Source organism: Vigna unguiculata, chromosome 6 (genome assembly GCF_004118075.2).
Source record: "Vigna unguiculata cultivar IT97K-499-35 chromosome 6, ASM411807v1, whole genome shotgun sequence".
NCBI lineage: Eukaryota > Viridiplantae > Streptophyta > Magnoliopsida > Fabales > Fabaceae > Vigna > Vigna unguiculata.
Window position 1 is genome coordinate 26,100,598 of NC_040284.1, and position 26,743 is coordinate 26,127,340.

General features: G+C 33.8%; 3 protein-coding genes across 3 annotated transcripts; 1 reads left to right on the forward strand and 2 right to left on the reverse strand.

Moving 5' to 3' along the window:
- Positions 1–1,684: 1,684 nt before the first annotated feature.
- On the reverse strand, positions 1,685–5,068 carry LOC114186597 (acetate/butyrate--CoA ligase AAE7, peroxisomal-like). The gene is made up of 4 exons (XM_028074550.1): positions 4,853–5,068; positions 2,899–3,486; positions 2,692–2,826; positions 1,685–2,471 (listed from the first exon to the last, which is right to left on the reverse strand). The coding sequence occupies exons 1-4, from the start codon at positions 5,066–5,068 to the stop codon at positions 1,710–1,712; spliced, it is 1,701 nt and encodes a 566-aa protein (XP_027930351.1). The 3' UTR covers positions 1,685–1,709.
- Positions 5,069–6,947: 1,879 nt separating this feature from the next.
- On the reverse strand, positions 6,948–10,174 carry LOC114187853 (protein WHAT'S THIS FACTOR 9, mitochondrial). The gene has a single exon (XM_028076239.1). The coding sequence runs from the start codon at positions 8,445–8,447 to the stop codon at positions 7,221–7,223; it is 1,227 nt and encodes a 408-aa protein (XP_027932040.1). The 5' UTR covers positions 8,448–10,174; the 3' UTR covers positions 6,948–7,220.
- Positions 10,175–22,472: 12,298 nt separating this feature from the next.
- LOC114187296 (C-factor) lies at positions 22,473–25,693 on the forward strand. Its single transcript, XM_028075510.1, has 6 exons — positions 22,473–22,746; positions 23,344–23,496; positions 23,752–23,845; positions 24,230–24,312; positions 24,691–24,844; positions 25,238–25,693. Exons 1-6 carry the CDS (start codon positions 22,591–22,593, stop codon positions 25,471–25,473), a joined length of 876 nt encoding a protein of 291 aa, XP_027931311.1. The 5' UTR covers positions 22,473–22,590; the 3' UTR covers positions 25,474–25,693.
- Positions 25,694–26,743: the final 1,050 nt, after the last annotated feature.

A 26,743-nucleotide genomic window follows, 5' to 3' on the forward strand; every position in this document is an offset into this window, starting at 1 on the left:
GAGATCACCACACACGTTTGGCTTCTTCATCTATCGAAATTTTCTTTAATTACTTCCCCTGTAATTTAACAAAACTTGAAAGACTTAAGAAAAGGGTAAAGCAAGCAATTGAATATAGAAATGTGGTTAGGTTAAGTTGATGAAGGTGATGATGATTGAGATGATGAAGATGAGGATCTTAGTTCATAAGAGATGCACATTGGGAGTTGCAAAATAAGATCCCTTCCATGTGAAAAAATCTTAATTTAAAGTTTCATACAATTAAAATATTTAACTGAAAAACAGGATTAAGGGTTTGGGTGATGGGTGATGGGTCACGTGGCAGTTTTCCATGTGCCATAGCAAGGTTGTTCAATCCATTGGCCCTTATTTTGGGACTCATTTAGAGATCCTATGTCACAACCCTTTAAGTGCTTTTCAAGTTCAACAAAAACCCACATATACTCTTCTTGCCTTTTGTCTTTTTTCTATTCTAACACACACAACTCAAACCATTTAGACCTTGCAAGACAAATTCAATGTGGAAGATTAATAGTCAATTAGACCGAGGAAGCACGTTAGCAACTAGCTTCTAAGCTATTTTAATTTGATATTAGTAGCCTGTGGTATTGGATAATGAACTTCACATAATCAATTATTATCAATTGGGTCATCTCAATCGAAAAGACAATACATCTTTTTAAAGCAAATATCTAAATTTATCATGCTCTCATTAATGACAACAACTGTTTAATAATCTAACCCCACTTAATTCCTTTTGCTTCCACATTAGGTTTCCTTGTCTCATCTACATGTTTTTTTTTTTCTTACTTCTATTTGTTGTTGTATTATTTAATGATCAATAGAACAAATTATTATTTTGTAAACTGATATTAAAAATTCACAGAACATATGACTTATTTTGTATTTCTTAATTGCATTCCTAATATATACAGAGTGTATTATGCTTTGTGTAGTTGCATTTAATTGTGCATGTGCTTCAACCTTCTTTAAGTGATGGAACGCAGCCATCTTGTAATTGTTATTAAAATATAAGGAACAAGTAGTATATTTGAAAACTCACTAAAACAATGGACATTTATGTTGGAAAGTTGAGGGATTAAATTAAAATAAAGTTTTGTGTATATTATTATAAAGTGGGTTTTTGTCTGCACACGTTATATTTGAAATGGGCCAAACCAAAATGGGCTCAACCGGTTTAGCAAAAAAATCCGTTTTGAAATTTATCATTGAAATTCATTTGATTTGCTTAGAATAGTTTATCCTCAATAACTAGTGATAAGTTTCAATCGATTCACTCAAATGTCTGTAGAGACTCTCACGCACACATTTGTTTTTTAGCTAGCACTAATTATAATGCTTCCAAACCTAAAAGCAATAACTAGCTATTGGTAACCCACGTTAGAGTGTTTTTCAACTGGAAAATCAACATGTTCTTCCTCTCTTAGTAGTTAGTGAGTGACAGTAACAACAAGTGTATATCTTCTATTTTTCATTTCAACACCAAAAATCTTAATCAAATAAATCGAAAAAAATTATTGAAAGCCACAGTAAAATTGTATAATCATACAACTACCACATACAAAAACTCTTCACTTCTAATTCTGTAAACTCCCATTCTCCGAAGTTTTATTGTAGTTAAGAAACAGCAAAAATAATCCTAGGCACAACATGTTACAGAGCAACAACCAAAGCATGATGTGACATGGTTACAACTTGCTCTTCCTTAAAGGCCCCATCTCCTTAGCCTTTGCTCTGAGCAACGGCTTCTGTGTCTTCCCAGTAGCTGTCTTCGGCAATGGTCCAAACACAACTGATTTTGGAACCCAATAAGCAGGCATGTGTGACCTACAGAACTTAACTATGTCTTCAACCAAACGCTGCTCATTGCCACCATCCACGTCTCCCTTCAGTGTCACAAACGCACAAGGTGACTCACCCCACTTCTCATCTGGCCTTGCCACCACTGCTGCCTCCAGTATGGCAGGATGAGAGAACAGAACATGCTCTATTTCGACACTGCTAATGTTTTCACCACCCGAGAAGATGATGTCCTTTGACCTGTCTTTGATTTCTATGTATCCATCTTTATGCTTCACAGCCAGATCGCCAGAATGAAACCACCCATTTGCAAACGCCTCCTTATTGGCTCTGGGGTTCTTCAGATACCCTTTCATCACAGCATTGCCCCTCATCATGATCTCACCCACAGTGCCACCATCAGCGGGAACAGGTTCCATGGTTTTTGGGTTCATAACTTCTAGGCCTTCCAAGGCAATGTACCGCACCCCTTGCCTTGCGCTGAGCCGGGCTTGTTTTTCAATAGGAAGTGATTCCCACTCTGGCTTCCGAGCACATATGGTGGAGGGGCCGTAGGTTTCTGAGAGACCGTACGTGTGAGTCACACGAAATCCTTTTTCAGACATTTCAGCAATCATAGACGGAGGAGGAGCAGCACCAGCTGTGTTCACCTTGACGAAAATAGTTCAAGTGTGAGTCAAAGTCCCACGTTAGATAGAATAAACAAAGTTAAACACTGTATAAGAATAAAGACCCATAACATCATTACCTTAAAGTCTTGGGGTAAAAGTGGTATCAAATACCTTATATGTGTAAGACTAATATAATATAACTATATGGAATCACAATATCTCAAATGTCTATAACCATAAATATATAAACCCAACACACCTCTACAACATGGGGCAGAGGAAGGATCACTTCTTCAGACGAGGCATTCACTATTGAGTTAAGAACCACTGGTGCTGCACAAAAATGAGTCACTTTGTACTTGGCAATGGCTGCATATACTGCCTTAGCTGTTACCTTTGTTAATGCAAAACCAAATGTTAAAGTTTAACCCAACCATGAAGAACAAAATCACTCACATAAATTTACCTGTCTCATACAAATGTTAGTTCCACAAAGAGCAGCAAGTGTCCAGGGATAGCACCAGCCATTGCAATGAAACATGGGAAGTGTCCACAGATACACAGCACCTTCACTCATTCCCCAGTTAAGAGCTGCACTGAGAGACATGAGATACGCCCCTCGGTGGTGTAACACCACACCCTTAGGACTAGCAGTGGTACCAGAAGTGTAACCAAGAGCAATGCTTTGCCACTCATCCTGAGGAGGCTTCCACTTGAACTCAGGGTCACCACCTTCAAGAAATGTCTCGTACTCAACGGCTCCTCTGGATACACAGTTTTTCAGAACCTTGGGGTGGCAGTTTTCGTCACCAATGACAATTAAAATAGGAGGTTTAAAGGTTTTGCTGTTCTCAGACCAGATTTTCAAGGATTCTTCTGCCACGGAAAAGAACTCTTGGTCCACGATCACTGCTGCTGTCGATGAATGAGCGAGGAGAAAAGCTATTGCTGGAGCGTTGAGACGAATGTTAACTGCGTTCAGCACAGCTCCTGCCATTGGAATTCCAAAATGAGCTTCATAGAAGGCTGGAATGTTGGGTGCAATAACAGCTACCTGATGCCACCATTACATTACAACTCAACACACTTTAATGCAACAAATGACAATAACATAAAATTCATATACGGACTACAAACAAACTATTAGCAGCACCAACACGACCATCATGTTGTTAGGACTACCTTTTAGGGAAGAGACATTCACACTAATAAAACATGTATCGGGATCATGACACCCTCTCCAACCCAAAAATCTTTATACTTCTTTATATATTATTGAACTTTCTTAAACTTTCAGACTATCCTTTTGATCACTAAAATACATTATCTCAACACAGACCCAACTGTTGAGGTTTACCAGAATCAGACATGTTTGTCTCCTTAGTTACCAAGACAAATGATTGGTTTTGATATTACGGTTGGACTATTTATAGGAAGAGATGTACTAAAAAGATTCAACTCTCTGATGAACCATGAGTCAACCATTGAAGAGATCATAGCACCGTCTTCAACAAAAATCCTTAAAATTGTGTGTTTCTATGAGTCTCTTTTCTTTATATACTTTTTCATTATATATATTGTTCAACTTTCTTAAATTTTTAACTTATATTTAGATTCTTAATATCTAAGAGAAGTATAATAAGGAGATTCATCGTTGAACCATGGGCCAACCATATAAAAGATCATGACATCATTTTAATCTAAAATTTTAAAACTTTGGGTTAGTGATTTTTTTCCCTATATCTTATTCAACTTCAAACTCAAATTTCTAATAATAAGGAAGTGTGTTGAGATGATTTGTGTTGGTGATCATTAAATAGAGACAAATTAACATATCCTTGTTATAGTTAAACCTATGATAAAAGCCTAACTCATACATGAGAGGAAGACGATTAAACAAATATAAGTTAAACTTATTAGAGAATTGAATAACATATAAAGAGAAAAAGAAGACAACAAATACATAGTTTTAAAATTTTGAATTCGAAGTGGTATCATATTTTCTTGTTGACTCATAATTCAATGGTGTTAAATCTTTCCAAAATCAGTGATTTGTCTTGGTAAAGTGACTAATCCAACTATATTAATGAACATATCCAACATTTATTATAAAAATGCATATAAAAGAAAAATAGTCAGAAACAGGTATGTTCAGATTTTGAGTTGAGAATAGTATTATAATCTTTTATTTCATTGAATTATCTCTCATTCCTTTACTTCATTTTAAAAGTGTATGCAGTTTTAATTACCCAGTGTTCTCAATTTTATAATGAAGAAGCAAAAATGTTCCTATCTGAAATAGGTTAATCAGTGTATCTGAATTATTATTTATTTTGGATATTTGGTTGCGATTATAAACGGGAGGGAACAGCAACATTAACATGAAGAGAGTAAAAGAATTAGAGGTAGAAGAGAGGTACGGTGTTGGGGAGGCCGATGGAATGGTTAGAGAGAGCAGAAGCGAATCGACGGCAACGCTGGTAAGTCTGAAGCCACGTGTAGTGTCGTGATCCGTGGACGATGGATCTTCTGGTGGGGTGCACCAGAGCTGCTCTTTCCAAGAACCACAGAGGGGTTAAAGCAGCGTGGTTCGCATCGTTCTTGGGCAAATCGTCTATGTCGCGCTCCACACCCATTTCCTGTACCTTTCTCTCAACGCTGAATCAATGTTCAAGGAGGACTCAGAATATATAATGGGAGAGGATCCATGGGTGCAATTGAAAAACCAGAAAAAACATCAAAACACTAACCTTTAGAAAATGGAAGTACGAATCACCTTCTTGTACCAAAGTTGAACGACAAATTTACAGAAATTTCTGGATTTTGGTTATGTTTATATTGATCTCATGTATTTTCGGAGAAAAAGATTTAATCTTTCAAATGCACACAAACATTTTGTATAACTTCCCGCGAAACTTCATCACAACTATTCATTACACTCGATGGGTCTTGATAATCCAACGGTTCTTATTATCATGGAGTGTGGTGGATTTTGCCTTATACGACGTCACTTGTTAGAACCATGCATTACATGAAGCTGACATTAAAGTGAGATTTGCTTAAAATTAAGCAAGAGTTCTCAGTACTAATGAAATAAAAGAACAGGTTTTTTTTTTTTTTCTAGTAACCAAAACAACCAGAAAATAATTAACGACTCAACAAAGAATTTCTTTTGGTTGGATGGTATTTTCTGAATTTTCTTTTCTTGGGATACTTGCTTCTCCGAATTTTCTTTTATGTTGGCGATGCTGCATAATGCGTATTGCAATAATTTATGCATTGGTTAACTTCCTTCATCTTTTTTTATATCTTTCTTTCTGTCCCTTTTATTTATCTATTGTTACTTGAGGTATAAAACTTGTTAAAGGGTGTCAAATGATTATATTTGAGTGTGAAAAGATGATTAATATTTTTTTAAATATGCAATAGTTGTTATCTATTACAACCTGTCTACATGCAATGTTTGGAAACTTCATAGTAAACAAAAGCAAATCCTAGTAGTATACACAAGTAACCAGGTATTATGTGTGGGTGTGTGTTAAATGATAGGAAGACCTGATATGCCTTTATAAGTTGGTTATATAAACGCCATTCCAAAGGTGTTACATCAAGCATGATATTTAATTTCAAATGCTTCTTATAAAAATTGTGAGATACATATTGTGTGCAATATTATGCTATCTAAATTCTATGATATGTTTTCTGTAAAAAATAATTATTTTTATGTTTTCATTTATTAAGTATCAACGGAGCAACCTATCATCTCAAGCTTTTACAATAAATATTCGTTTAAGTTCGGAGTTCTCATCCCGTTTAAATTCACATTTAGAAAGGAAAATTTCTCGGATTAATAATTTTGTGATATTATTTTTAAAAAAAATATCGTAAAGTCATTTGACTTTATATTTTGTTATATATATATATATATAAAATATGAATAAAATAAAATAACAAGTTTTTCCTTTTGTAACATATCTATTATATTTTTTATATCTCTCATATATATCTTTCATATTTTTATAATTTTTAAAATTTTTCAAAACTCATAATATTTCATACTATAATTATATTATTGACTCCTAATATTTCATATTGTAATATGACTCTTAAAATTTTATAAGTCCGTATCTCAATTAAATCTGGATCAATCTCTCTCAAAATCAAAATGCAAACTTAAGCATATATTTAATGTACTAATAAGGTGCAATTTGATCTCGAAATTATGTAAATGAACAATTTTAAAACAAAGACTACATAGATTAAAAAGTCGTGTCACTTGACACGATTTCAGTGTTAAAAAATTGTGATGTTAATATTTCTGACTCATGAAAGTAAAATTGTGTTAATATTACACAATTCATCTGTAAGTAATAAAGTGGTCAAACACGACTTTACTTAAGATCAATCGACTTATAATGAAATTGCACATATTTATGGTTATCTGAATTATGCCGAAGTCATGTACGTCTCACACCACTCCATTAACTAGTGGGAATCCTTTACGTTGGTTTTGGATTTTCATGAAAGTAAAAATGGTATAATCAGAATATGGAAGTTAAATATTTTATTACAAAAACTTTAAATGATGTAAATATTATATTTTAACAATATACAGAAGTTAAATTGTGACTTATTATATGCATAACTTCATAAATAAAATTTCCTCATTTTCTTCTTTCTTCCTCGCACGAATAGCACCTCTTACAGACCTTCATTCTTCTTTCCCAAATTTCCTTCTCCTTCACCACCCACCACACAAACCAACACCCAACATTACTCCATTTTTCCTCATTGTTCCAAAGAGCAACTTGTCATATCATGTCCCCTTTCATTTAGATTATTTGAATCTAAATCCAATTCTGCGTTACAATTATAAAGTCGATTATTCACCCTCCTGTTCCTTAAAATCACTTCTGATTCCTTCATCAACTTGATGTACTTCTTCCTTACCCTCAATAGAGGATGCTTCTCAATACCCGAGTTATTGCTGTAAGCTTCCTTTAGAATGACTGTACAGGTTTTGTTCCTGAAAGATAGATAAAACATATGGGGATGTCGCTCAAACGCTTTATGCACTTTCTGTGGTAAACCCAAATACTTCTTGAGGCAAAACAACTTCTTCCTCTCGGCTGAATGCTCAACAAAAAGGGAAAGTAGTTCATGAAGAACTCCTACAAGTCTTTTCTCAACTATGTCACTATTTCGATCGAAGCTTGAAAAATCATCATAAGGTGAAATATAAGGAACCTTCTGAAATTCATGTAGCCAGTTCTCGATCTTCGTCCTCAACCTTAAACCCTTTGATGGGTAAAGTGGAAATTCAATGGCTTCCATTGGACCCCCGGTGTACAAACCTCTTTTCATGGCAGTTTTCTCCATTACAGAATAAATCTTTTCTCCACTGTCAACAGTCAACCCTTTCAATCCATCTTCCATCTCTACAAACTTGAAAGATTCATCAAGATTTTGCTCAGGGTGCTGCAGAAAATCATTAGGCAACCCCAAATACCACTGCATCCCTTGAATTATCTTCAAAGGTAGAACATTCTCTCTGGTCATCAATATCATCTTCCTCAACCTGGACTTTAACTCCCTGCTGCATTCTTCATATACTCTCTTCTCATCCTTGTCAATCTCAGCAGCTTCCGGTGTCAACCTGAACCAAGGAAGATTGTATTTGGGACCAGTAAACTCTTCAAAGATGGATGGATATTGCCTCAGAAATCTTGCAACCTTCATGGGCACACCTAACTCTAACCCCCTCTTTGTCACTGCGGAGATAGGAATGCACCCATTGGGATCCTGGACAATGCAGTCCTTCAGGGCAATGATAGGCTTGAGCTGAATGGACTCGTGGATGTGCTCAATTGAGTCAAAGTATGAATCCTTTTTCCATTTCATATACACATTCACATAACTGTACCTCTGGAAGTACAAGAAGGGAAGACTCTGGACCTTATATTTATAGGAGAGTTTAACTGCTTTGACTGCAGATTTCTTAAAGTTGAAAATCATGGAGAGAAAAAACTTCAAGGCAAAGTTTCTAATGAGATGAACGATGGAGCTAATAAAAATACGTGGGTTTGTGATTGAGAACTATTCCTTGAGAGAGCGCATATTATTGACTAGGAAAAAGTAGAGAAAGAGAGGGAGACCTGAAGAAGATTAAAGAAAAGGTAATGATTAGGTAAAAATTAGAATAAAAGAACAATGCTCTAATACAATAATCCAACGATGATTGTAAAATAGTTAACAAACATGATGCACATTCCAAAACAGAGCCAAAGCCTATAAGCAATTGTCAGTTAACATAGGAAATAACAACGGGAGAGGATAAGAGGGAAAAAGAAAAATCCATAATAAATAGAAAGCAAATAACTAATTGCTCGCAACTTTAATGTGCTGCAAATCCAAAACAGGGACCAACAGAAAGAACGCCAAAATAAATTTGAACAAGGAAAATTGCCGGAATAGAAGTAAATTTGAATAACATGCTGTGGTTGTGTGTGAGATTTGTTGCATCTTTCAAATATGTTATATGCCCTGTTGTTGTTCGAATGCGAGAAACGATATGCTCACTACCCAACTGAACCACCACAGTTACGAATCCCATCCATCTATCCCTGCCATTTTCATACTTTTCGGCCAACGAGAACCTCCAAATAAGCCATTTCATCCTTCATCTTCTTTGCTAATAATCATCTCCAAAAACCCACCATCGCCTCTTCCATCACTATCACGCTCCTTTCCATCATCAGTTAACTTCTTTCTTGATCATTCACCTGCACAAGAAACAGAGACCCAAGAAAGCATCCACGTGCACATCCCCTCATTGACGTCTTCACTTCAACCTCAAACCTGTTCTCCATTCTAACCCCGCAGCATCCCATTCAACGCCACACCTAACACGAACACCAAACCAACAACACGAAAATAACCCATCACCATATTCTCGCATCTGCATAAAACCAAAATAAAAAAATCGAGAATCTCCATTCACACCCAAATACAAATCTGTTTCCCAATCATTCACACCCAAGCACAAATTGAAACGGAGAAGCAGAGAAGAGAGAAAATCGCCGGCGGCGGGTCGAACTTCGAACAGGCTGAGCAGCAGCGGCTTCAATCACGACTGGGGGCGCGACAGCGGGGCTCGCGGTGTTCCAGACTTAGCGTGGCTCGTGCGAGAAGAAGAATGAGAGGCTTGGAACGCAACGGAGGCCGGCGACACTTCCGGCAGCGGTTGGCATCATCACCGGTGGCTCCGGAAGCACGGGAAGCTTGCGAGAGAGTGACTCGTGTTTGGAGGACAAGATGCGGAGCCTCGCACACAGAACACGAGAACGAAGGAGCGCTCGCGAAAAAAGGAAAAAATGAGGTCGAGACAGTGACCCAAGCGCCGGCAGCTCTGTCAGCGGTGGCCGCCGTCGTCGCTGGCGTTTGAGGTTGAGTAGACGCGCGTCCCAGGGCTGGAGTTGTGTGGCGTCGAGAAGAAGGGGCTGCAGGAGAGTTTAGGGTTTCGTTTTTCTTTTCTCCTTTCTTTGAGAGAATAAAGTGTCTTGGCTTTTCTTTTTCTTCGCACACCCCCGTCCATACGACAAGCACCCCTTTTTTATTTCAATTGGGTCTGTTTTATTGTTCTTCATACACCCCCGTTTTAATTACCCGCACCCTTATGTCTTATTTTTGTTGAGTTTGTTTACTTCCTCGCACACCTCCACAATTACCAATCTCACACCCCTGCACACACTTTCTACTCCTATTTTGGACTTGATTTATATTTTACTCGCTGCACCCCATCTTTTAATGCTTGCACCAAACCTGTTTACTTCGTGCACTCCCACATGTGATAGTCCTGCACCCCATGTCTTTGTCTATTGTCTGAGCTTGTTGTTGTGTTTACTTTGTGCACCTCCATTAATTACTCATACACTCTCATATTTTATTTTTCACTTTTGTCCTTCTTAAATAATTTCATCCTTTCATTTATTTATTTATTATTTTTGAAAAAAACAAAATATTTGAAAATTATAAAAAATTACAAAAAATAGAAAAATAAAAAATAAAAATAAAAATAAAAATGTTTTCTTTCACTTCATTGTGTCTATCCGGTCGCTCGCACCGTGTGACACTTATTATCTAACAATACAAAAAAATAGTTTTCTTTCTCTTTTAGTGTCTGTCCGACCGCTCGCGTCGTGTGACACATATTTTCTTGTAATTCAAAAATACAAAAAAAAATATAAAATTCCAAAATATAAAAAACATCAACATTTTCAAACAAAAAAGCTTTTTAAGAACTACGTGATCCTTGATTCTCCACTGTGAGATACGTAGGAGCAAGGTCAGTCCTTGTCAGGTTCACCTCCAAAAAATCAAATCATTTTCTTAATAGTTTTCCAAATATCTTTTAAAGAACTACGTAACCCTAATTTCTCATTTTGAATGAGAATACGTAGGACCAAGGTCAATCCTTGTCGGGCCCAAAAATTAAAAAATATTTACGTTTCTTTTTTTAGCATTTTTTGTCTTATTATTTTTGGGGAAAATTAACATTTTAAAAATCACATCGACTTTGCATTTTTAATTAAAGGTATCGTCCTTGGGCGGGCGCTGTAGGGTGCTAACACCTTCCGTACGCGTAACCGACTCCCGGATCCAAAATCTAGTTTTTCGCAGACTTGTCTTATTTTGATGGTTTTCCATAGTTTTCCAAAAATAACTGTGGTGGCGACTTCAAATCTCTTTTAAGCCCGTTTTATTTTTTCGGTTTGCCTTCCCGTCGCGATGCTGGTTGTGACAGGACCCTCTACTTAGATGGTCACCAAATCCTTTTAGATAGAGACCCGTCCTTGGAAGTGGTCGAATCCACATAAAAATTCAAAATATGAAAGCACATAAAAAAATCTCAAAATAAAAAAAAAATCAATCAAAAATTCAAATTTTCAAAAACAAAATAAAATTAAAAAAAACACAATTTAAAAAAAAATTGAGAACAAAAAGATAAAATTTCAAAGTTTATTTGGCATCACGACCCTCTTTGATAGAATGGTTAGTGATTTCTTTCTTCCTTTCTGAATAAGACCTGGTTGAATTCATCTTCACTTTCCGAATCTTGGCCCTCTTCATGGAATTGGTCATCACATCCCTTTAAGTCAGTTTTTATTCACCCTCTTTGTTAAAACCCGAAGGAAGTTAGTGTTTCTATATTTACTTATCTTTTTCTATTATATTATGAAAAGTCGATTTTCATATTATCAGTAGAATCTAAATAAAGAGAGACATTTGTCAACACTCGATTTCGTTCGAATAAGAAATAAAAATTTTTGCCTTAAGAAATAATTAAAAAATACAAAAAAACGTGAATATGGAATTGAGAATATTATATTTATATATATATATATATATATATATATATTATCTTATTTTAATTTTAATTTTAATTTCGTTTTTGTTTTTATTGCGTTTTACTTTTATTTTGTTATTTTTTTTACTTTACTTTATTTATTATTATTATTATTATTATCTAATTCTTTTTTATATTCATTTTGCCTTTTTAATTTGAATTTTCTTTTTTTTTTTCTTTCTTCTTTCTTATTTCGTTTTTTATGTATATATATATACACGTATAAGAAAAATGAAAAAAAAAACAAAAAAAATATATAAAAGAAAAAAGAAAAAAAAAATGAAAGTCGTCTGTCTTTTTTTTGGAGACTTGGCACGAGAAAGGAGATGATGGGAGATGTATCACTGCACCTCAATGGCAGCAGCAGCAGCCATGACAGGCTACTATGACTATGGCTAGATTTTTCATACAAAGGGCTTTCATAGCCGTCAAAGAAAAGGGGGAACGCAATTTTTCTTGGCTCTCAACACTTCGGACCAGAGAAAAACAAAAAGTTGGAGAAAATAGATATACACAGGGAGGAGAACGAAGAGCACACTCCGGGGAATTGACACATCAGGAGCTTCAAGAGGTATGATTTGTGCCTTCATGATCTGTGTTGGTTTTGTTACTAAATGAACGTAATATGATGTATGCGTGTGCGTTTCCCGCATCTTTCTTTCATCTATTTGGCTCATGATCAATGGTGATGCACTTTTGTTCAAATATTGTTTTGATTGAGTGCTGGGAAACCCGTACTTCACTCTTCTCTTTCACAGTCTCATAGTACACGGTCTCCTACTACAAGAAAACCAACCTGAAATACACTCCATTCTCCTTCACCTTCACCCCTCCATTCTCCTTCACTTCTGCACGCATAACCCGAAACCAGTTTCATCCACCACTTCACCGTGATCAACCAAAGCCGAATGCAAACCAGATTCATTTTCCTACCCACACCCTTCTTCACAAAATTCACAGACTCTACCATCCATCGTCTAAAACATCACAACCAATCACCCATTACCCCTCACTAAACAGATTCACCTCCTCACCGTTTTCTCTATCCCCATCAAAAATCCAACCTTTCACCATACTCACTTCCACCAACACGCAGCTCGCACACAAATAAGCCAACGGCCTTCATCTTTAATCACATATTCAATACCAATATTTTCTTCTTCATTCTTCCATCCCCTTCAACCTGTTAAATCCCGAATAGCACACAAACTCTCACGTCTTCCCCAATCATTCACACCCAAATACAAAATCAGAAACAAAGAAACAGAGGAGAAAGAGAAATCGCCAGCGGCATTGCCGCCGGCGAGTCGGACTTCGAATGGGCTCAGTGATGGCAGCTCCGGCACGGTTGGGGGCGCTGTAGCGGGGCTCGGTGATGCGGATTCCAAACCTTGGTGACTCGCGCAAGAAGAAGAATGAAAGGCTTGGGATGTTTTTTTACAGAGATGAAGATTTGAAAAGATGACGATTAAAACAAGCAATCTCCCTTTGTGCTCAATAGAGGTTTGGCGCTTAAGGTCTAGGGTGAAGTACATGCGCTCAGTGGGATGGTTCCCTAAACTTAAGGATCAAAGTCACTAGAGCTATGGCTCACTTCATGATATTTCCCACAATAGTTGGTATACAACAAGGAGTGAGAGTACCGAGGAAATAAGCAAACTCTAGTTGGGGTTCTCACAATGACCACTTGGGAAGTTCATCCACTATGGCACTGCTACACAATCCCCTCTAATTCTAAGTTACACAGACCCGGGTATAGGGCCCCACTCATGATATGCATAATGTGTGTGTGAAGGGAGAATGATGCATACCCCAAACCCCCACTTGCAAAACAACCAGAAAATCTCCCAGGCAAGTAGAGCAATTCCATATATATCAAAATAAGCAAAGTAATTCACACACAATTAACCCAAAAAGAAAACATATACAAACACATATAAAGACAAGAATACACAAATGAAAGAAATGGGGAAAGAAAACATTAGGAAAAATCACATCAAGTTTGCATATCTAATTAAATGGCTTGACTCTCTAGCGTCCCCAGTGGAGTCGCCAGCTGTCGCAACCGGAATCGCGACGGGAAGGCGAACCGAAAAAAAAAGAAAACGAGTTTAAAAGAGATTTGGGAGTCGCCACCATAGTTATTCTGGAAAACTATGGAAAACCATAAAAATAAGACAAGTCTGCGTAAAACCAGATTTTGGATCCGGGAGTCGGTTACGCGTAGGGAAGGTGTTAGCACCCTACAGCGCCCGCCCAAGGGCGGTACCATTAATTAAAAATGCAAAGTTGATGTGATTTTCAAAATGTTAATTTTCCCCAAAAATAATAAGACGAAAATGCTAAAAGAAACAAAATATTTTTTAATTTTTTTGGGCCCGACAAGGATTGACCTTGGTCCTACGTATTTTCATTTAAAGTGAGAAATCAGGGTTACGTAGTTCTTTTAAAAGATATGAGAAACAAATGAGAAAATAATTTGATTTTTAGAGGTGAACCTGACAAGGACTGGCCTTGCTCCTACGTATCTCACAGTCGAGAATCAAGGATCACGTAGTTCTTAAAAAAGACATTTTTTGTTTGAGAATATTGATATATTTATATTTTGAAAATTGTATTTTTTGGTATTTTTTGAATTGCTTGAAAGTATGTGTCACACGACGCGAGCGGTCGGACAGACACGAAAAGAGAAAGAAAAACTATTTTTGGTATTTTTGGAAAATAAGTGTCACGCGGTGCGAACGACCGGACAGACACACTAAAGTGAAAGAGAACATTTTTATTTTTTTGGATTTTTTCTATTTTTTTGTAATTTTTAATAATTTTCGACTGTTTGGTTTTCTAGGAATAAATAAAAAAAAAATAAATAAATAAATAAAATAAATAAATAAATGAATGAAAATAAATAAATAATAATAAAAAACAAAATGAAAATAAATAAATAAATAAAAGAAATAATTTAATTAAGAAGGATGAAAGTGGGAAACAAAATATGGGGGTGTGTGAATGATTAGTGGGAGGTGTAAAGCAGATACAACAACAAGCCCAAGAACAATAGACAAAGGGCATGGGGTGCAGGAGTATCACATGTGAGAGGTGCATGTGGTAACAGATGGGGTGCGTGCAGTAACTAAAGGGGTGTGCTAAAGAAACACAAAATGGAGGTGCAGGAATTAAAAATGGGGGTGCACGAAAAGAAAGAAGGAGAGTGTGGTTGAAGTAAAAGAGAGGTGTATGTGGTAAATCCTAATAGATCCAAAACCAGGAGGGGTGAAGCTGAAAAAAAGGGGGGTGCACGGAGAGTGTTCAGCCCCAATTTCCATCCTAACTCACCCTAATTAAAAGAGCTTCTCCTCTCCACTGTGCGGCAGCCCCTCCCCCTAGACACCACCGCAACTCCGACCTCCGGGACCACGCCTGCACCGCCTGAATCACCGGCAACGATGCTGACCACCGTCGCGAGCCCCGCCGGCGACGACATCGCTATTCGATTCACGCTAGGGATGGCAACGGGGCGGGGCGGGGACGGGTTTCGCTATCCCATACCCATCCCCACAAAAAAAATTCATCCCCATCTCCATACCCAAACCCAACGAGTATCAAACTTTTGTCTCATCCCCATCCCCACCGGGTAACGGGTATAATCTCGTACCCATACCCGTACCCGTGTTCTAACAACTTCAATATTAATTAATTTTTATAAGAGAAAAAAATTACGATAAAGAAAACATAATATTATCAAATAGTCAATATTAGGAGGATGATTGTTTCTTCCATATCAAATACTTTGAAATAAATTATAATTGTCTACATGTTATATTTGAATACCAAATAAAATTTCATGAGAACCAAAACATTTATTAAATTCGCAAACTACAACATTAATGAAACTTAGTTGATAAAATTAAAAAATATTTCAAAAAAATATAAAAGGAAAACAAATATTTAAATTAAAATATATTTTAAATGTTTGTTTAGTTCAATTTTTTAAATTCTAATGAATCTATTTTTTATACACTAATAAAAGTTATAATACATTATTTAATCAAAATGACACAAAGAACAAATAATAAACACAATAATAAAATTTTGACATAGATTTTGTATCTTTTAAACTTCAATATATGTTGGATAGCGACAAAAAAATATTCATAGCAATTACATTAAATTTTTATATTGTAGTAAATAAAAGCTATTTATACAATTAAAGTGAAAAAAATTACAATATGATTAATAATGAGTTATAAAATAAAAAAAATTAGATAGAATATATCAAAATATTATTCTAAATGATGAAAATAAACAATAAATAAAAATATTAAAAAACTAACAAATGTGTGTTTTAGAAATAATTTGAGAGACTATCGAAAGAAATCGCACAAAGGAAATCAAATGTATAATTAAGGTATGATAAGATGAAAAATATCTTAGAGAAAAAATTATTAAATTATGTTTGAAGTGGTTAAAATTAAATAGAAATATCATTAGTGCCCAAAATATTTGTCACTAAATTACAAATAAATTAGTAATTAAATTGGTCACTAAATCAAGTACCGATTCAATCATTGAATCGGTCACTAATTTAATCACTCATTCAGACAATAAATCAACTACTACCACCAATGATGAAAAATAGTGATTGATATGGGTTAATGACTAAATCAGTCAATATTTCATGTTTTTCTTGTAGTGAATTATCATATATTATTCCTAAATATCATTATATATATATATATATATATATATAATTTTAACCACTTCAAACATAATTTAAAGTAAAAAAAGTACAGTATGATTAATAATGAGTTATAAAATAAAAAATAATTAGATAGAATATATTGAAATATTATTCTACATGATGAAAATAAACAATAAATAAAAATATTAAAAAAACTAACAAATGTGTGTTTTAGAAATAATTTGAGAGACTATCGAATGAGATCACACAAAGGAAATTAAACGTATAATTAAGGTATGATAAGATGAAAAATACCTTAGAGAACAAATTATTAAATTATGTTTGAAGTGGTTAAAATTAAATAGAAATATCATTAGTGCCCAAAAAATTTGTCACTAAATTACAAATAAATTAGTAATTAAATTGGTCACTAAATCAAGTACCGATTCAATAACTAATTTAATCACTTATTCAGTCAATAAATCAACTACTACCACCAATGACGGAAAATAGTGATTCATATGGGTTATTAACTAAATCGGTCACTATTTCATATTTTTTTTGTAGTGAATTATCATATATTATTCCCAAATATCATTATATATATATATGTATATATATATATATATATATATATAATTTTAATCACTTCAAACATAATTTAAAGTGAAAAAATTATAGTATGATTAATAATGAGTTATAAAATAAAAAATAATTAGATAGAATATATCGAAATATTATTCTACATGATGAAAATAAACAATAAATAAAAATATTAAAAAATTAACAAATGTGTGTTTTAGAAATAATTTGAGAGACTATCGAAAGAAATCGCACAAAGAAAATCAAATGTATAATTAAGGTATGATAAGATGAAAAATACCTTAGAGAACTAAGAAAACTTTTCAAATATCAACATATATACTCAATAATTGAAAAATAACGAAAATTATTTTAATGAAACAAAAGAGTTCTTCAAATTAAACAAAAATTAATAATAATAAGTAAATAATTTTTTTTATATTACCTTAAATTGATAGTATAAACATTCTCATGTGAAAGGAAAATATATAATAAATAAAAATATTAAAAAATAATAGAAATATTCAAATGTGAGGCATAAAAAAATTTTAATTAACATAAATCATTTTAACATAATTACATAAAAGTTATGATAAGATAAAAAATATATTAGATATGCGAATGAATTTCATGACAAACCAAATAATTAAAAGAAATAAAAAATAGAAAATATATATATATATATATATATATATATATATAGTTACTTAATTAATTATGAATATTTTAATAATTTAAATGGAGATGGAGATATGGCGGGGACGGGTATTATGGCGGGGATACGTACATCCCCATACCCAATTGAAAAAGTCGGGATTCTCCATACCCATACCCAGTCAATGCGGGGATTCCCCGTCAAAACGGGAACGGGTTCGGGCAATACCCACGGGGACGGGTTTATTTGCCATCTCTAATTCACGCGCCCCTGCACCAACGTCCGCAACGCCCACAACGTCTTCCCCAGCGCGTTCCAAACAGGGGCTGCACCGATCCCCTTCACGGCCGCAAGGTTCAGCTCGCCGGAGGTCGCCGCAGGTCGCCGTCAGCAGCTCCAGCCGTCGCAGACGCCCACGCCGCAGCCATTCATCTCCAAACCTTGATCCACTCCTTCCGCGACAGAGGAAAAACGCCCTAGACCCTGCGACTCGCTGCCATCGTGCCACCGTCACGCGACTACACTCCCGTTCAGAGCTTCAAATTGCCGACGGCCTCGCTTCTGATTTCTTTGTTTCGATTGGATATATGTGATTGGAAAAAATGTGAGGGTTTGTGTGCTGCTTGGGATTTAACAGAATATGAAAAGTGGTGATGAAGTGCGTATGCTTGATCTTCTGAGTGCAGGTTGAAGGTGATGGTTAAGGAAATAGGTTCAGGATGAAGGTCGGAGGTTGTTGATGGTGGACAAAATGTGTGTTTCGTTTTTGAATATTCCAGCAACAACAATGATCACATACAAACATATAACTAGGTTCAAATAAAGTTAAAGCATCATGACGCTTACCTCCTATCTTCGTTCACGCTTACCTCCCATCTTCGTGCAGTGATTTTGGCCTCGCATTGATTCTTTCCTCACCTTGGCTGGCTTCCCTTCTCTATCTTTTTTTTCTTTCTGTGCTCTCACCGTGTGTGCTCTTTTGATGCTTGGAAGTTGTGTGTGTAGGTGGAGAAGAATATACTTTGGGTTGTTTTTTTTGATTTCAGACTGAAAACTGAGAAACAGGAAGAAAAATGAAGAAAATGAAGGTGGTTGATGGCGGGGGTTCGCATGAAGGGTCTAGGTGACGATGACTCAGTATGATATAATCGTGTTGAACTTCCAAGTGCTGGTGGAAAAATGGAGTGGAAGCCGGGATTCCCACGCGAGTTAACTGGTGTTTTATTTTTTTTTGATAAAAAAAGATGGATCTGAATGATATTAAACGTGCTGCAAGAGAGAAAGATTCATCCTCGACGTTTTGCGGTTGCGTGTGTTTATGGGTCTGTTTACTGTGTCCGGTTTGGAAGAAAAAAAATTTGAATTCCAATGTGACAGGATGTGTGTTCGTTGCATCAAAAGTGTATGAGAAAAAAAAGCAAAAAGTAGTTATAGGTGGTGGCATGTGAGAAATGAGAGAGTAAATGTGTCACGTTAACAAAGTGAGTGATGAGTGAGAGAATGAGAGAGTGATGTGTGACGGGTGGGAGAGAGTGAAGGAGTGACGTGTCTCAAAAAGAGTGTGGTCCACGGACGTGAGAGAGAGAGAAAGGAAGAAAAAAAGAGAGAGAGAAAAAAAAGAGAAATGGAAAAATGGGATGTTGGGAATAGTGGTGTGGTGTGGTGTCGTGAGATTGGAAAGGTTTTGAAATGTTAAGAAAATAAGAAAGAGGGGGTGTAGATAGAAAAAAAAAAGAAAGAAAAGAAATAAAAAGTCTAAAATAGGTTAAAATAATGATATCAAAGAGGCTTTCTCTCTTTTTTTTTTTAATTTTCTTTTATACATTTTTATATGTTTTCTTTTTAAGAGATTAAAATAAAATGACGCAAAAATAAAAGAAGATGAAAATAAAATAAAAAAAGATAAAATAAAGTAAAAATTAAATAAAAATAAATCAAGATAAAATAAAAATAAATCAAGATAATATTAAAAATAAACAAGATAAAAAGTAAAAATGAAATATATATTTATACTCACTTAAATATTCCCTTTTTTGTATTATTTTTTTTAATTATTTTAAATTAAAATTTTTATTTCTTACCCGGACGAAATTGGATGTTGACACTGTTTATTGCAAGTTGTTGTTTGAGAGTGCAACTCACACCTCTGCTTTTTCTTTTCTCACCCATGATATTTAAAAAAACATGAAAAGTCACTCTTACCCTCCTCCATTACCACCAATAATAAGAAAATGAAATTGAACTTTTTATTAAAATACATTTTTCAATTTTTAACAAAATGACTTTACATTGTAATTTTCAACTTAGAAAACATAAAACAAATTCGTTATGTGAATTGCAAGAGTATCGTTATTGAATTATGATTGTGAATTTCATCATTATATACTTGTCTTGTTAAAATGTTTCTAACATCTTCAATGTTTTTCCACATGTAGCATCTTCTTTTGGTACATTATAACTTCATTTTTTTTATCATATATTTAACTCAAACTGATCTTTTTAACAGTAAAGGATGATTGGAAGGTCATTAATTATATCTTCTTATTTATTTCAAAATGATTTTATTAAAATAGTTATTCTCATTATTATATTTATTTTGATAAATAAAATATAGATAACTAATGTATTTATTACTACATCCAGAAAGTGAATGAAAAATAGTGGGAGAATGAGCCAATGGTGATATTGAGGTGTCTTTATTTCCTCACATTATATAATCTTTGTAAATATGTGTTTGCATTCTATTTTGTTGTTTGCAACCTTATGTTTTGTCCATGTCTATAATTTAGTTTGATATTCAATGTGGTGTGTCCTGCTGATAAAAAAAACTGTTTTTATCCAAAGTTTTTGTAGGAAAATAATTTTTACATATAAGGCTTGAAGAAATAAACGAGACAAATAAGATAGGCAAATAAGTTGGACATAATAAACAAATAAGTGAGGAGCTGTGTATTACTTTTAGTATAATTTTTAAAAATTTACTAATCAATTTTTTTTTATCATCTAATACTATTTAACGATTTTGATTATAAGTTATAAAAATCAACCCTTATTGCTTGCACTGAGTGGCTGGCTTGAAGAAAAAAAAAATAGGCACCACCAGATAGGCAAATAAGTGGGACACAATGAACAAATAGGTGGGGAACTGCGTATTACTTCGTACAATTTTTTAAAATTTACTAATCAAAAGGATGTACTTCTTATATATCACGAATTTGATTATAATTTACAAAAATCAATAGCTTGAGTAGGTGGCTGACTTAATAGGCACCACCTGATAGGCAACTAAGTGGGCACAATAAACAAATATGTGACGAGTTGCTTGTTACTTGTTGTACAATTTTTTAACATTTACTAATCAATCTTTTTTTTATCATCAAAAGGATGTACTTCTTATGTACCACATATTTGGGTACAAGTCACAAAACTCAATCCTTATTACTTGCACAAGGTGACTGCCTTGAAAAAAAATAGGCATCACCAAATAGGCAAATAAGTGAGGCACAATGAACAAATATGTGGGGAGTTGCGTGTTAGTTTTTGTACAATATTTTAAAATTTATTAATCAAAAGGGATGTACTTCTTATGGACCACGAATTTGATTATTAATCTAAAAAATCAACCCTTATTGTTTGCACTAGGTGGTTGGCTTGATGAAAAAAATAAGCCAAAATAGATAAGCAAATAAGTGGGACATAATAAAACAATAAGTAGCCTATCAATTCTCATATAATTTTTAAAAATTTACTAATCAATCTTTGTTCTTATCGTCGAGAGGGATGTACTTTTTACGTATCACAAATTTGATTACAAGTTATAACAATCAAATAAGATATGCAAATAAGTGAGGCAAAATGAACAAATGTGTGGAGAGCTACTTGTTACTTTTTGTACAATGTTTTTAAATTTATTGATTAATCTTTTTTTTATCGTCCAAATAGATGTTCTTGTTATGCATTACAAATTTGATTATAAGTCACAAAAATTAACTCTTTTATTACATTAGGTGTTTGACTTGAAGAAATAAATAGAACAAACCTATAGGCAAATAAGGAGAACAACATATTACTTCTCGTGTAATTTTTTAAAATTTATTAATTTATCATGTTTTTATCATGCAACGGTATGTACATCTTATGTACTATGAATTTGATTATAAGTTATAAAAATTAACCCTTATTGTTTGCACTGGGTGACTGACTTGAAAAAAATGTTAAAGTAGATAGACAAATAAGTGGAACACAATTCACAAATATATAAAAAAATATGAAAAGTTGTTGGTTACTTCTTGTACAAATATATAGAATGTATTTTTTTCGCCTAACTTGAAAAAAAAAAAGAATAGGACAGTAATTTGACAGAATATTAGTGAAAGGTGTGTGAAACCTTCACTCTTTCGTTTTCCTAGCCATTACCTCGAGAGCAAAATGTTCAAGCAATATAAGATCGAAAATTATGCTATATATAATTTAAAGAGAATATATATATATATATATATATATATTATTAACGTAATTTTTCTTTCGTAGAATTCCATTGTCAAAGTTTTATAAATTCATCCTCAATTTTTCTGTCAGGTGAGCATATGATCTATTCAATGGAATTGAAAGACAAACAAAATAAACAAGCTAACTTCAAACTAAAACTGTTATGATAAGAAACGTTACTGGTCACCTAAACCTTAGTTACTACAAATTTAATTTAATTTTTCTCTAACGAAGTTGGTTGGGTTCTTTTCTTGGTTCCTATGCAGCCACGCCACGCTTCAAGGCTTTGTGCCCATCAACAACACTTTGCAAGCAAGATAAGAGCTTTACTCTTTCTTTTGGTGTTACAATGATATTGCATTTGCCGCCAACCCAATACTTTTTTATGGCATCACATTCGCCGCGACTTCTATCAGTCATCCGAAGGGCCTTTACTATTTCTTCTTCCTCTCTAGGAGGCGTTTCCATGGTTCAAGGAGCTTCAAGAGGAATTGGCCTTGAATTTGTGAGATTTTTTCCTTTCTTTTCTTACTTCCGCATCACCCATTGCTTTCATACAATCTGGGCATGGCCACATTGTCAAAATTTCATCTTAGTGTCTGAATCGTAGTATCAGAAAGAGGTGAAGTTGCTTTTCGCCTCTAAGCTTTTTACTTCTCTAGGTATTAAACCATTAGTTACTGTAATTGTATAGGAGTAGAGTGATATCTAATGGGGGTTAGAGTGATTTACTCTTTTTTTATTTTGTTAGGTTTACTTTTTTCATTTTGACTGTGTAGTGGTGCTGTAATATTACAGTATTTGTAGTTAATTTATGGTATATTTCAAAAGCAGAACAAGTCTGTTTTAGTTTATCAATTTTTTCTTAAGGGCCAAATATCAACCAATTAATTACAAGTTAATGATTTTTTTTAGAGCGATAACTAACCTTTCCATAATCTTCAGCAGTGCTGTGCAATTTGTACAGTATATTTGTTTATTAATAAGGCTACGCAATTTGTTCTTTTGGCAGTGGAGTTATCAAGAATCTTGGTTGTGATATTTATCAAACAATTTTTGCTGAAACAGTTTTAACACTGCTTTCAGTTTCTTCCATCTGCAGGTAAAACAACTTCTAGAGAACGATGATAAAGAGCGTGTGATTGCTACTTGCCGTAATCCTAGTGCATCAACTGGGCTTATCCATCTGAAAGATAAATTTGAGGATCGACTTAGAATTTTGCCATTGGATTTGACTGTTGAAAGTTCAATTGAGGTTATGCTTCCTTTCCCTATATTGTTTTCCTTTTCATTTGCTCCGACAAAATCATACCTTTAGATTTTAGACACCAAGAGGAAACTTCAAGCTTTTTTTGTTCTCTCTATGCACTTCTAAGGTTACCTAGTTACAGGGTTAGATGGTAGGTTCTGTGAAGGTGAATACAGATATTATAAAAACATTATTTAAACCTAAATGGTATTGCACATGTCTATCCTTATCCTTAAGATCTGTATATTCATAATATTTCAGGCATCTGCATTGTCAATAAAAGAGACATATGGCCGTCTAAACCTTCTCATTAATGCGTCTGGCATTCTTTCAATACCTGAAATAATTCATCCAGGTAAAAAATAACATGTTTCTTTCTTTGGTATTGCACTTATAATATCCACTGCCTATAGTAGCATACTGGAAGTTTTAAGGTCCTAAAATCTCTGATTGCTGTATAAGCTTTTACTCATGTATCCCCCAGATCCACCAGAAAACGCATTCACCTCTAAAGGAAAAAACAAAATAAAGGGTAAAAGATGGAAAGATAAAGAACAAATTATTAGCAGATTTATGTAAAACGGGAAGAAAAGAATTTGCTCCTCTAAGGAAGGAAATGTAAATGGAGGCTAGTGATGTCAAACTGTGAGCTAAATTAAAGAGCTATTATCTTGTTTTGAGTTTATGCTTCTTACAAATACCAGGCAGCTGATTGTATTAGTTATCTGTACAAGTACAGAAACAACGTTGAACAAAGTGGAGAAATCATCTTTGATGCTTGCTTATGAGGTTAACGCAGTGGGTCCAATCTTAGTTATCAAGGTAACATCAATCTAATTTTCATTACAGAAGTTATTTATTTATCTATTAATGATAGTTTTAGAAGTAAATTTCTTTATGTGTGACTCGTTATACATGATAAAAATCCTAGTACACACCATATTGAGACCGTATAAGCTCCATCCTGAATTTGTGTCATTCCCTCAGTGATGTAATTCATTCCTTCCAGTGCAGACAAAAAATTATCAATTGTCCACAATAATTTTTCTTTAAATTTTGCCTTGTTTCTGTAATTAATGGCATTTATCCTTGTTTGTGTCTACGTTCGTTAGTGTTCCTTTATATTTGATTAATGTATGAATATGTTTTCAGTAATTTGAGTCAATACTTTTTATCCAATTCTGTGAATTTTAAAACCAGCACATGTGGCCTCTTCTAAAAGAGGGAGGTGGAAATGGAACTGGAAGAAGTACTGCAGTTGTGGCTAGTTTGAGTGCAAGGGTTGCATCTATTGGGGACAATCGTCTTGGTGGCTGGCATTCTTACCGATCTTCAAAGACTGCTCTTAATCAATGTATGACTTCATTATTATTGTTATTATCTTTGTCATGAGATTTTCCATCTTATAAGTCCAACTCATTGAATCTTACATATGGCTCTGATTATGGTACTATTAAATCTTACATATTACACATGACATGACTCATCCAATGTCACCTACAAGGATCTGGCATGATCCAACTATTCATCATGAATCTTGCATAACATTCTACAATGCTACAAATGCAATTATCATCTAAAATCACACACTGTGTTCTGTTACACTGATCACTTTAGATGCAAATGACAAGTGATTCTAATAAATACCTGTTCTGCATTGGCGAGGAGTATAAATCAAATGATTTTGAAATTGTAGAAACTGACTGAAATGGAAATCTTTACAATCTTCACCCTTTAATTCTAACAGTATCGAAGACTGTCTCCGTGGAATTCGCAAGAAAGAAGGATCCAATTACATGCATTTTACTGCATCCTGGTACGGTTGACACAGATCTCTCTAAGCCTTTTCAGAGAAATATTCCCCCAGATAAGATCTTCAGCAAGGAATTCTCAGTCCAGAAGCTTCTTAGCATCATTAACAATGTGAAGAGCCATGACAATGGCAAGTTCTTTGCCTGGGATGGTCAAGAAATACCCTGGTAACATGTCATAATATAACATACAAGAAATAGTATTTCATAAAGTTCATTGATTCATGGATGTTTGTGGAATATGAAAGAAAGATAGATGCTTTTAAATGTTTGCCATACCCATGTGGATAGGAATTCCATGTTCAGGTACTTAGAAAATGGTTTCTCTGTTATATTTGCAATGCAATCACTAAAGGAAATAAAATTCTTCACTTTTTCTTTTAGTCATTTCATGGCCTATTATCGTGTTCTATCTATACGGTATGATACATACTCTCAATGTATAGATCTTTTGTTATTATTCAATATAACAATGAACTCAATAGTTGACGCCTCCACGGAAAGAACAAGAAACAATAAAAGAACAAGAATTGAAACATAACTACTAAGTTTTAACTGAATAAAAAGTGAAAGGTAAAAAATTGTTAATCAAATGTCAAACAAAAGAAAAAAGATTAAAAAAAAAGTAGTGTTTGAATTAAGGTGTTTAAAATAAGATTTAATAAAGTTCAAAGTACCCCATAAAGTTGAATATTGTCAATTATGTCCCATATAAAAAAATTATATTATCAAGGTCTTAAAATGTTTTTTTTAACGAGATGACGTGATTATTACTTTTGTTTTTTTACTCTAATTTACTGTTCCATAAAAATAACTGTTAATTTTAAAAAAAATAATAAATAATTATAATGTAAAGAGTAGAATTGATATTATAAAATGTGAATACAAAAGAAAATACTTTTTTTTATATTGTTATAGATAATTATTTAATAAATATACAAATAAACTCTTTAATTTATAATTTTTGAAGCAAGAGGACGTAGTTTAGATGATTCAAAATGTCTTGGTAATTTTTCTTCTATCTATATTGAAAAGTGCTTTAGAAACAAATCGTAAATTATCGAAAGATATATTAAAGTTTAGTAAATACTTTTTATAAATTTCAATCCCGAAGAAAGAAATAAAAAAACGTGTTAGCTAGTATACAGTAAAAGTACATTTTATTAATTTTTTTAAGTTTATTTTAAAATTGTTCGTTATGATTTAATATCTGAAGTTATAAATTTTCTATGTTACTTCTGACTAATCTGTTTAATGCTAAGTCCTTTATTAGTTTTTTAGAAACCACTTTTACAATACCATATAGTTAAGTTACTTTTATTAATGGGCATGAACTGTTTCAGAATAACATAAATAGTTTAATGGTTATGTGTGTTATTTAATTTCTGAAATAGTTACTTCACATTTCGCATCTATAAAATAGAAAATGGAATCAACATTTC

What these genes read in the sequence shown, in the direction of transcription:
- LOC114187296 (XM_028075510.1), top strand. Translation starts at nt 22,591, where the DNA reads ATGATATTGCATTTGCCGCCAACCCAATACTTTTTTATGGCATCACAT. An exon ending in GAGGAATTGGCCTTGAATTT is followed by an intron (nt 22,747 to 23,343) that starts GTGAGATTTTTT and finishes TTCCATCTGCAG; the next exon opens with GTAAAACAACTTCTAGAGAA. An exon ending in GTCCAATCTTAGTTATCAAG is followed by an intron (nt 24,313 to 24,690) that starts GTAACATCAATC and finishes TTTTAAAACCAG; the next exon opens with CACATGTGGCCTCTTCTAAA.
- LOC114186597 (XM_028074550.1), bottom strand. Translation starts at nt 5,068, where the DNA reads ATGGGTGTGGAGCGCGACATAGACGATTTGCCCAAGAACGATGCGAAC. An exon ending in CCATCGGCCTCCCCAACACC is followed by an intron (nt 3,487 to 4,852) that starts GTACCTCTCTTC and finishes TGGTGGCATCAG; the next exon opens with GTAGCTGTTATTGCACCCAA. An exon ending in CTAACATTTGTATGAGACAG is followed by an intron (nt 2,827 to 2,898) that starts GTAAATTTATGT and finishes GCATTAACAAAG; the next exon opens with GTAACAGCTAAGGCAGTATA.
- LOC114187853 (XM_028076239.1), bottom strand. Translation starts at nt 8,447, where the DNA reads ATGATTTTCAACTTTAAGAAATCTGCAGTCAAAGCAGTTAAACTCTCC.